At 35.0% G+C, this 9,525-nt stretch overlaps 2 protein-coding genes across 3 annotated transcripts; both read left to right on the forward strand.

The window, feature by feature from the left end:
• Positions 1 to 519: 519 nt before the first annotated feature.
• On the forward strand, positions 520 to 861 carry LOC121779221 (PR5-like receptor kinase). The gene has a single exon (XM_042176541.1). The coding sequence runs from the start codon at positions 520 to 522 to the stop codon at positions 859 to 861; it is 342 nt and encodes a 113-aa protein (XP_042032475.1).
• Positions 862 to 3,510: 2,649 nt separating this feature from the next.
• Positions 3,511 to 6,266, forward strand: LOC121778798 (LEAF RUST 10 DISEASE-RESISTANCE LOCUS RECEPTOR-LIKE PROTEIN KINASE-like 2.3). Of its 2 annotated transcripts, XM_042176195.1 has the most exons (6): positions 3,511 to 4,240; positions 4,312 to 4,338; positions 4,414 to 4,443; positions 4,559 to 4,666; positions 4,751 to 4,786; positions 5,031 to 6,266. In XM_042176195.1, exons 1-6 carry the CDS (start codon positions 3,550 to 3,552, stop codon positions 6,185 to 6,187), a joined length of 2,049 nt encoding a protein of 682 aa, XP_042032129.1. In that variant the 5' UTR covers positions 3,511 to 3,549; the 3' UTR covers positions 6,188 to 6,266. The 2 variants fall into 2 exon arrangements, with proteins under 2 accessions (XP_042032129.1, XP_042032130.1); XM_042176196.1 differs by lacking the exon at positions 4,414 to 4,443 and having other exon boundaries at positions 4,613 to 4,666.
• The last annotated feature ends 3,259 nt before the right edge of the window (positions 6,267 to 9,525 follow it).

A 9,525-nucleotide genomic window follows, 5' to 3' on the forward strand; every position in this document is an offset into this window, starting at 1 on the left:
TAGCGGAGGTCGTGGAGGCCTTTCATGAGTCCACTAACTCCTAGTTCGGTCGAATGCTGAGACCGAACTGCTGGACTTTACCGATCAACTCTTGCCGATCTGAGAGGAGAGCTTGACTGGTCGGCTTTTACCGAGCTGTAGGCTGAGTCCGAACTCTTTGGTCGTGCCGAACTCTTTGGTGCCGAACAGATACTCTTTCTTGGGCTCTGGGCTGATGGGCCGTCACTGTTATTGGGCTTGCCATTAGGGTTTAGTTCGTACCCCATCAGGCTCCAAACTTGCCCTTGTCTTTGATTTCATGTCTAATGGTTCCCTAGAAAAACACCTCTTCAATCGAGAAAATATGAATCCCTTGAGTTGGGAAACAAAGTTTCGACATCAAGCCTCGATGATAAATTTATCCCCAAAATATCTGATTTTGGACTTGCAAAGTTTTGCTATACATGTAAAAATTTTGTAAGTTTGACTACAGCTAGAGGAACTATAGGGTATGTTGCTCCGGAATTAATCAACAAAAGTATGGGGGCAGTTCCTTACAAGGTTGATGTGTATAGTTTTGGAATGTTGTTAATTGATATGGTGGGCATGAACCGAGACTTGAAAGGAAAGAACGTCCATTCTAACCAGTATTTTCCATACTGGATATATGATTGTCTTGAGCAAGGTAAGAATATTGAAATTGAAGAATCGAATGAAATGAAGTATGATGATGGAAATGATAGTCGGGGGGATATTGTTAAGAAGATGACGATAGTTGCATTGTGGTGTATACTGATGAGCCCAGATGATCGTCCATCAATGAATAAGGTGTTGAAGATGTTGGAAGATGATATTGAACGTTTGCAGATTCCTTCTCAATAAACTCAAATTGGAATGGGTTTTGATCAAACGGAAATTACATTTTCATCTGATTCTGTTTCCTTGCTTCATTATGTTGATGCTTCGATCTCCGTCGAGAGCCAAGTGTGAAACAATATTACTTTGCTTAAAATGTTTGATTTGTGTATTTATTAGTTTGATTTTAGGCAAAAAAAAAAGTTCTAGGGGTCTCTCTACTTTTACTTTTGTTTCTTTTTTTAACATTCTTGTAGTTATCCGAGAATCTCTGTATATATAGTCCATGTGCTAAGTGGAGTATATTTTTATCCTAATTAATTTTGTAGAATATGAGAAAATAGCCAAAATGCCTCATTAAAGTTTACAAGAATATTATTTTGAATCAATGAATTATATATACTGTAACTCATGATTTAATTAGCTATCACACAACACACACTACAGGCTCGTTTTGTAGCGTTAGTGAGACAAACCAAAATAAAAACTAAAATTAAACAAAGATAAAAATCAAGATTGTTAGGTGTTCGGTTTGCAAGATTGTATCCGGGATTAAATTTATAATGTGTTTGGTTCATAAAATTCAACCCCACAACTCAATCCTAGATGGGTGGATAATCATGGGATAATTAGTCATAGCTAATACCCTAGGACTAAAATAATCTTACAACTCAATCCTAGATTGTATCTTGTCATTATTTTATCTTGGAAACAGAATACCACTATAGAGATTAAAACTTAAAATAAATTAAAATATATTTTGCGTCCAACGCCTCTATATATAAGGGTTGTGGGCTACACTTTCTAGGAGGATTATGATTGAATTTTCTCAATATGATTTTAACTCTATCAAGTTGATATTAACTTAACTAAATCCGTTTATACTAATCCAAAAATCAATGCTGCATTACTCGTCATGATCCATACAACTCAGGTAATCTCAACTAGGTTTAGATTACTTATTTGGGCTGTGATTTGTGATGTTAACATTGGGCTTCGGCCCTCATAAGAATTCATTGGATTGGTAGAATATCATTGGGCTGTAAAATAATTTCGGTTTCCAGTTTTATTTGTAAATGGGTCAAAGCCCATTAGCCAAGTTGGTTCTTCAGTTGACGAAAGAGAGTAAAATGTCAATTATTCACCTAACCATGCCGCGCAAGAAATTGACATATAATTATTTGTTTTAATAATATTTGTATCACTATCTTTGAAAATAAATAAATAAATAAATACTGTATGTCAATGAAAGAGACGAAAAAAAATATCCAAGTACTACTTAATGGACCTTTGAACTCTTGTTTAACTCCACCGGAGTAGAATGAATTTAGGAAAAAATTTATCTTGCATTTGTAAATTGTAAACCTGAATATCATAGTAGTTCCTCCGTCCCTACTCCCTACTAATTTGCCACCAGTTGACTGGGCACCGGTTTTAAGAAATGTAATAGAAAGCGGGTTGAAAAAGTTAATGGCATGTTGGTCCCTACTTTTATATACTAGATTTAATACAAAGTGAGAATGAGTTAGTGGAATATGGGGTCTACTGTCAAAAATGATAAAAGTGAAATATGATAAATTTTTAGGGACAGACGGAAATAGAGATAAGTGACAAATTTTCAGGAAAGAATGGAGTGGTATATATAATTATACTCCATTAAAAATTTCATGTGGCAACGACCTTTCTGCGTGAGAAATTATGCACTCCCTCCGTCCCAAGGAAAATGACCCCTTCCTTGGGTGGCACGGGAATTTACGCAATTTTATTTTGTGTGTGAAATGGAGAGAGTAAAGTAAGAAAGAAAGAATAAAATAGAGGAAAAAGAGTTTCCATTTTTAGTAATGGGTCATCTTAGTTGGGACAAATTAAAAAGGAAAGTAGGTCATCTTCAATGGGAAAGAGGGAGTATAGGGAGTATAGGATACATGCACAATTTTAAGTTCATTCCATAAAGTTAGAAGTTAGAACACTTTCTATATTTTATAACACTAATAAAGTGTGCATGAGTCACACTACTTGAATTTCTTTGCTTTTAATTTTGTTTGTTTTACTAATTTTATAATCATCCTAAAAATTCATATTTTTAAGAGAAGAAAGTATAATCATTCTATAATTCCACTTCTTACCACATATACCATTATATTAATTAAATTAAGATTCCTTATAAAGTCACATTTCACACCCACGCAAAAAAAACAAAGTCAATGAAAGAGATAGGATATTCAACAATAAGTGATGAATGAACCTTCCCTATTACATGCCGCGACCACGAGAAGACGTTTTCAAAATATATTTAATTAATAAAAGTTAACAAATAATTAAGTGAAGCAAAATGTATTCAATAAGTAGTCAAGTTTTCAAATATCGTTGTAATTTGGACAAAAGAAACTATACATGTCAATCAAAAATATTAGTTGAATGCATTGGTACATCAGTACATGTTTTATTCATCTCATATTAATAGAGTTTGTGTCTCTACATGTACAAACTCATCACAAATCAATAATAACTTCTTGACAAGCTAGGCAGTGACCTCAAATTTTACCTCCTAGCATGAGGAGACTGATTCAAAATATATTTAATTAAAGTTAATAAATAATTAAGTGATTGAAAATGGCCTCATTAACTAATCAAGTTTGCAAATATGGTTGTGCACTCCATTAATTTGTTGAAGAAAATTAAAAAGAGTTTAGTGTTAATCTGAATCAATCAACAATGATGAAATTTTCATATGTGTTGATTGTTTTACTGCTCCATTTATTTCCATGCTATGATGCAAAGTGCAGCCCTTCTGCCTGCGGCATCCTTTCCAACATCAGCTACCCTTTCCGCCTCAATGACGACCCCAAAAACTGTGGCGACCGCAGATTTGAGCTTCGCTGCGAAAACAATGTAACCTACATCTCTCTCAACTCTCAAAACTACTATGTCAAAGCAATCAACTACCATAACTCCACCATCAGGCTCGTTGATGCTTCCGTTGCTAACGACGACATCTGCTCTTTCCCAACCGCTTCTGCATACGCCTACAACTTCACAACCTCCAGAAACCCCTTCCACTTCTTCCTTCATAACCCTCATCATCTTCCCTTCATAATTCCAATGAGTATTTCCACCACTATAAACCCTATTAATTTTGTAAGCTGCCCTAATCCGTTGAAGAATTCTTCCCTCTTCACAGATGTTTCTAGTCATTGTGCCTCATCCACCCTTCCCAAATATGCTTACATCAAGATAGGACACTCGAATGCATCTGAGGTCCCACATTTGTGCACACTTCATCTCATACTGATGACTTCATGGCCGGAATTTAAGGATTTAGGCAACGTTTCGCTGTCTGAAATCCACCAGTCTCTCTTGTATGGATTCGAACTTGTCTTCTGCCCTTGGTGCAAAGCGCGAACGAGTAAGACTCGAGTTTCGATCACTTATATGCCTTCTGTTTCATATGCTAATTAATGCTTTTTTTGTTTGCAGATAAATTTTATGCATCTTTTTTCTACGGTACACTTCATTTCCACTCAATCTCATATTTAGATATGATTAATTGTGAGTGTAATTAAATACATAAATCTGCAGGTATGGTCCCGATTCTTCTGATAATTGTAGGTGCGCACTTAATTATTTATGCATTATTAAATATTCCAGCTGTTTTGTTTTGATATGAAATATGAATGAAGATAAAAGAGTCAACATTGGTGAAATAAATAAACATGAATTGCAGGTCTTTTATGTGCTGTGGTGAGCCCTCCCGTGTTCACCGTCTTCGGATTTGCAGCTGTAGCAACGCTCTTATACTATACACCAGCTATCTTTTTCACCATGATTCAAAGTAAGAATCCTCACGTTACATTCGTTATCGATCGATATTTTTATTTTGGCATATATATGATGTATTAATTCGTTGTGCTTGCAGCGGTTGAATTAGAGACTTATAATTATCTACGTCCTGGTAAGATCTCATTCTATTTTTGTTTTATTTTTATTTTTATTTTTTAGTAATCGGTAGTATGACATAAAAATCACATAGTTTTGTATTTAGTAGTAATTATTTACGTCTAAGATGAGGTCGTTCGAGCAAAAGATTATCCCATTTGTGTTTACAGTATTTACTTTGTACTTCAATAAATATTTATAGTCATTAGAAGTGTATGCATAGCAAAGATTTGAGGATATCCTATTCCATTTTTTCTCAGCCCTAATCCTCAGCAACATTATTTGTGCATCAAGGATCATCACTTTCCCTATGGCAATGTGGTTTTTGATTTACAAATTCCGAACAAGGCGTCTCTCCTTACATGAAGATATAGAATCCTTTCTACAAAGTGACAATAAACTCGCCCCCATTAGGTACTCCTATTCGGACATTAAAAAAATGACTAAAGGTTTTCAAGAGAAACTAGGTGAAGGAGGCTATGGTTCTGTTTACAAAGGCAAGCTCCGAAGTGGTAATGATGTTGCAGTCAAACTCCTGGGGAAATCGGGAGGAAAAGGGCAGGATTTCATGAATGAAATCGCAACTATTGGAAGGATACATCATGTCAATGTAGTCAAACTAGTCGGATATTGTGCACATGGCTCCAAACTTGCCCTTGTCTTTGATTTCATGACTAATGGTTCTCTTGAAAAGTATCTTTTCAATAGAGATAACATGAAACCCTTGAATTGGGACACAAAGTTTGAAATTGCAATTGGGGTTGCTCGTGGGATTGAGTATTTGCATCGAGGCTGTGACATTCAGATTCTGCATTTTGACATCAAGCCGCATAATATACTCCTCGATGATAAATTTATACCCAAAATATCTGATTTTGGGCTTGCAAAGTTTTGCTCTATAGGTAAAAATGCAATAAGCTTGACTACAGCTAGAGGAACTATAGGATATGTTGCTCCTGAACTAATTAATAGAAGTATGGGAGCAATTTCTTACAAGGCTGATGTGTATAGCTTTGGGATGTTGTTGATTGACATGGTGGGCTTGAAGAGAGACTTGAGAGGAAAGAACGATCATTCTAGCCAATATTTTCCATACTGGATATATGATTGTTTAGAGCAAGGCAGGGATATTGAAATTGAAGAAGCAGAGTATGATGATGAGAATAAGACTGGAAAGAGTATTGTTAAAAAGATGACCATAGTTGCATTGTGGTGCATACTGATGATTCCGGATGATCGCCCATCAATGAATAAGGTGTTGGAGATGCTGGAAGGTGATGTTGAGCGTTTGCAAATTCCTTCTCAATCGACTCAAATTGGAGTAGGTTTTGATCGAACTGAAACTACATGTTCCTCTGATTCTGTTTCCTTGCTTCATCATGTTGAAGCTTCGATTTGTGTCGAGACCCAAGTGTGAAACAATCATGTGTTTATAATGGAGGTCAAAAGGTTTGATTTGTGTCAAATATGTGAAATATATTATTAGTATGATTTTGTCTAAGGTATGGAGTACTATTAGTTTTAAATTTTAATATGAAGCTGAGTGAAGGCTGATACGGGAATATCTTCCAAAATATCTTTCATATCTTATTAATTATTTAGCTATCATATATTTCTAGCATATTTATTTCTTTTTCATTGAGTTAGGTTTATTTCTTGTTCATTATTTCAGAGTTAGGAGAAATTGTTATTTTCTTGTTCATATATTTCTAGCATATTTATTTCTTTTTCTTTGAGTTAGGAGAAATTGTTATTTTCTTCAACCAATCAATATATCAGAATTATCTTATTTTTATAGTCTCTTTCATTCCTTGCAATTTATTTTTGCTCCAAACCCTAGTTGGACGATAATTGGGTGCTCGACTGGAATCTCCCTGCGAACGAACCAATATCTTCATCGCGAACTCTCGCAGTTATCTCTCGATACGAGTTTATCAAAGACATACCAATATTTTTTTCTACACTCAACCATTATAAACTTGTGTACTTATGCCAAAATTTTGTTTATTCTAAAAAATTGAAATTCACATGGATACACAATATATTGAGATTTTAAAAGATGGGTTCGTGGTCTTAGACTACTTCTTTGGGCTGTGATTTGTGATGTTAATGTATGGGCCTCGGCCCACATTATAGTCTATTGTATTGATCGAATATCAGGTGATATTAAGGGTTTTATTTGTAAATGGGTCAAAGCTTATTTGGTCTTCAGTTGACGAAAGATATTAATATGTTCAATTATTCAACCTAGACATGACTACCATTTTGTTTTGATAATAGTCGTGTCACTATCCTGAAACTAAATAAATAAATGAATACTAGCACTAGTCAATGAAAGAGATGAAAAAATATTCGAGTTTATCTTGCATTTGTAAACGTGAAATCCTGAATATCAGAAGTTGTGATCAATTGAGAGTAATTGTAAAATGAGAATTGAGTATCATTTGGAAGCTGATAACAACATAAAATATACTACTATCAATTATTAACTATCAGTCCAATCGATGTGCATTGTGCAGCCAAATAATATCAATTGGTAACTTATATGACTCATGCTCTTAATTAATAATATCTCAAATTAAGATAATTATCAATGGATCGAAACTCTTATTCATATGTATTTATACACATAACTCTTATAAGAAATGTTTCTCATATCTGTTGATTGCATTAGTAGTACTCCATTTATTTCCATGTTGTGATGCAAATTGCAGCCCTTCTCCCTGTGGCATCCTTTCCAATATCAGCTATCCTTTCCGCCTCAACGACGACCCCAAAACCTGCGGTGACCGTAGATTTGAACTCAACTGCGAAAACATGTCACCTTCTTTCATCTAAACTCTATCAAATACTATGTCAAAGCAATCGACTACCAAAACTCCACCGTCAGGCTTGTTGATGCTTCCATTAACGACGACAACACCTGCTCTTTCCCTAATGTTTCTTCATATGTCTTTACCATCATCTTTGATAATCCTCATCCTATTCCTTACCGAATTCCGAAAACACTAAACCCTATTAATTTTCTTAGCTGCCCACATCAACTAAAACATTCTTCCATCTTCACATATGTTACTAGTCATTGTGCCTCATCCCTTCCTCCCAACATATATGCTTATATCAAAGTCGGGCACATGAACGCGTCCGACTTGCCACATTTGTGCACACTCGATCTCATAGTGACAACTTCATGGCCGGGAGTTAAAGACTTGAGCAACGTTTCGCTGTCAGAAATCCACCAATCTCTCTTGTATGGATTCGAACTTGTCTTCTGCCCCGAGTGCAGATTTACCTTGCGTAAGACTCGAGCTGTGATTAATCTATCAATATATATAATTCTTCCGTTTATATATATGCTAATGCTTTTATTTATTTGCCAGATTTTATGAATCTATCTTCTTTGGTACACTCCATTTTCTCTCAATCTCATATATACTAGTAATGTATATATGATTAACAAAAGGTTAATTGTGAGTGCTTCTATATGTATGCAGGTATGATCCCAATTTTTGTGATGATTGTAGGTGAGCACTTAATTTATGCATCATTAAATATTCAGCTTTCTTTTAGAAGCTGTTTTGGTTTGATATTATGAATAAAGATTGCTAAAAAACATGAATATTTGCAGGGTTTTTATGTGCAGTGGTAAGCCCTCCTGTGTTCACCATATGTGGATTCACAGATGTAGGAATGCTTTTATATTATACACCTAGACGTCACCACGGTTCCGGAACCGGCGGTTCACGGTTCGGAACCGCCGGTTCCGGTTCAATAAATTGATGAACCTGAACCGGCCCGGCCAAGGTGTGGCGGTTCCGGTTCGTGAACCGTGGAACCGCCGGTTCAAGTGAACCGTGGAACCGCCGGTGATTGGCCGGTTCCGGGCCGGTTCGGCGGTTCGTTTTGATTTTTTTTTTTTTTTTTGCATTTTGTAAATTGTAATTCAAGTTTAAAATGTAAAAAAACTTGCGTAAATAACATTAGAATGAAGCGATGTACAAATGTAATTTTATTGATACAAATTACAACTTCAAAATTACAAATTACAACTTTAAAATTACAAATTACAACATAAAAATTAGAAATTACAACTTCAAAATTATAAATTACAAAAGACTTAAAGTCTTCATTACAATTTACAAAATTACATATTCGAAATAAAGGGGAGAAAAAAGAAATAAAGGAAAAGGACTTGAGCTCAACTTAAATTTAAACTTAAATTTAAAATTTAAGTTGAAATATAAGTTGAGATGCCTACGTATCCTCAATGCTCAATTGCATTTTGGAATCAAAGTCCACGTAGTTCTCTTACCTTGCTTACCTATTTGGCTTGATCGGAAGTATTGGCGCCTACTCTTCTTCGTCGGGGAAGTAGTCTTGGTCGGGTTGTACTACTAGTTTGTCCCAATCCGGTTCTTGGTCTCTAATTTCGGCGGAGCACCAATCATCAAGTAACATGGTGGCTTCCATGTTTTGTCCGGTGAGCCTACTTCTTCGGTAGTCCGCACATAATCTTTTTCCGAGCAAGTATACCAAATGGTGCTCTCAAATTAAAGACTTATCATATAACATATTAAAACATATTAAAACTTACTAACATATTAAAACTTATATCATATAACATAATAAAACATATTAAAAAACTACTAACATATTAAAACTTATTATAACATATTAACATAGTAAAACATTTAATTTAGAAGTTTAGAACTTACTTGTAATCGAAGAGCGGCTCGCCTTCCCACCTCCTCCGCA

The sequence above is a fragment of the Salvia splendens genome, chromosome 19 (genome assembly GCF_004379255.2).
Source record: "Salvia splendens isolate huo1 chromosome 19, SspV2, whole genome shotgun sequence".
Lineage (NCBI taxonomy): Eukaryota > Viridiplantae > Streptophyta > Magnoliopsida > Lamiales > Lamiaceae > Salvia > Salvia splendens.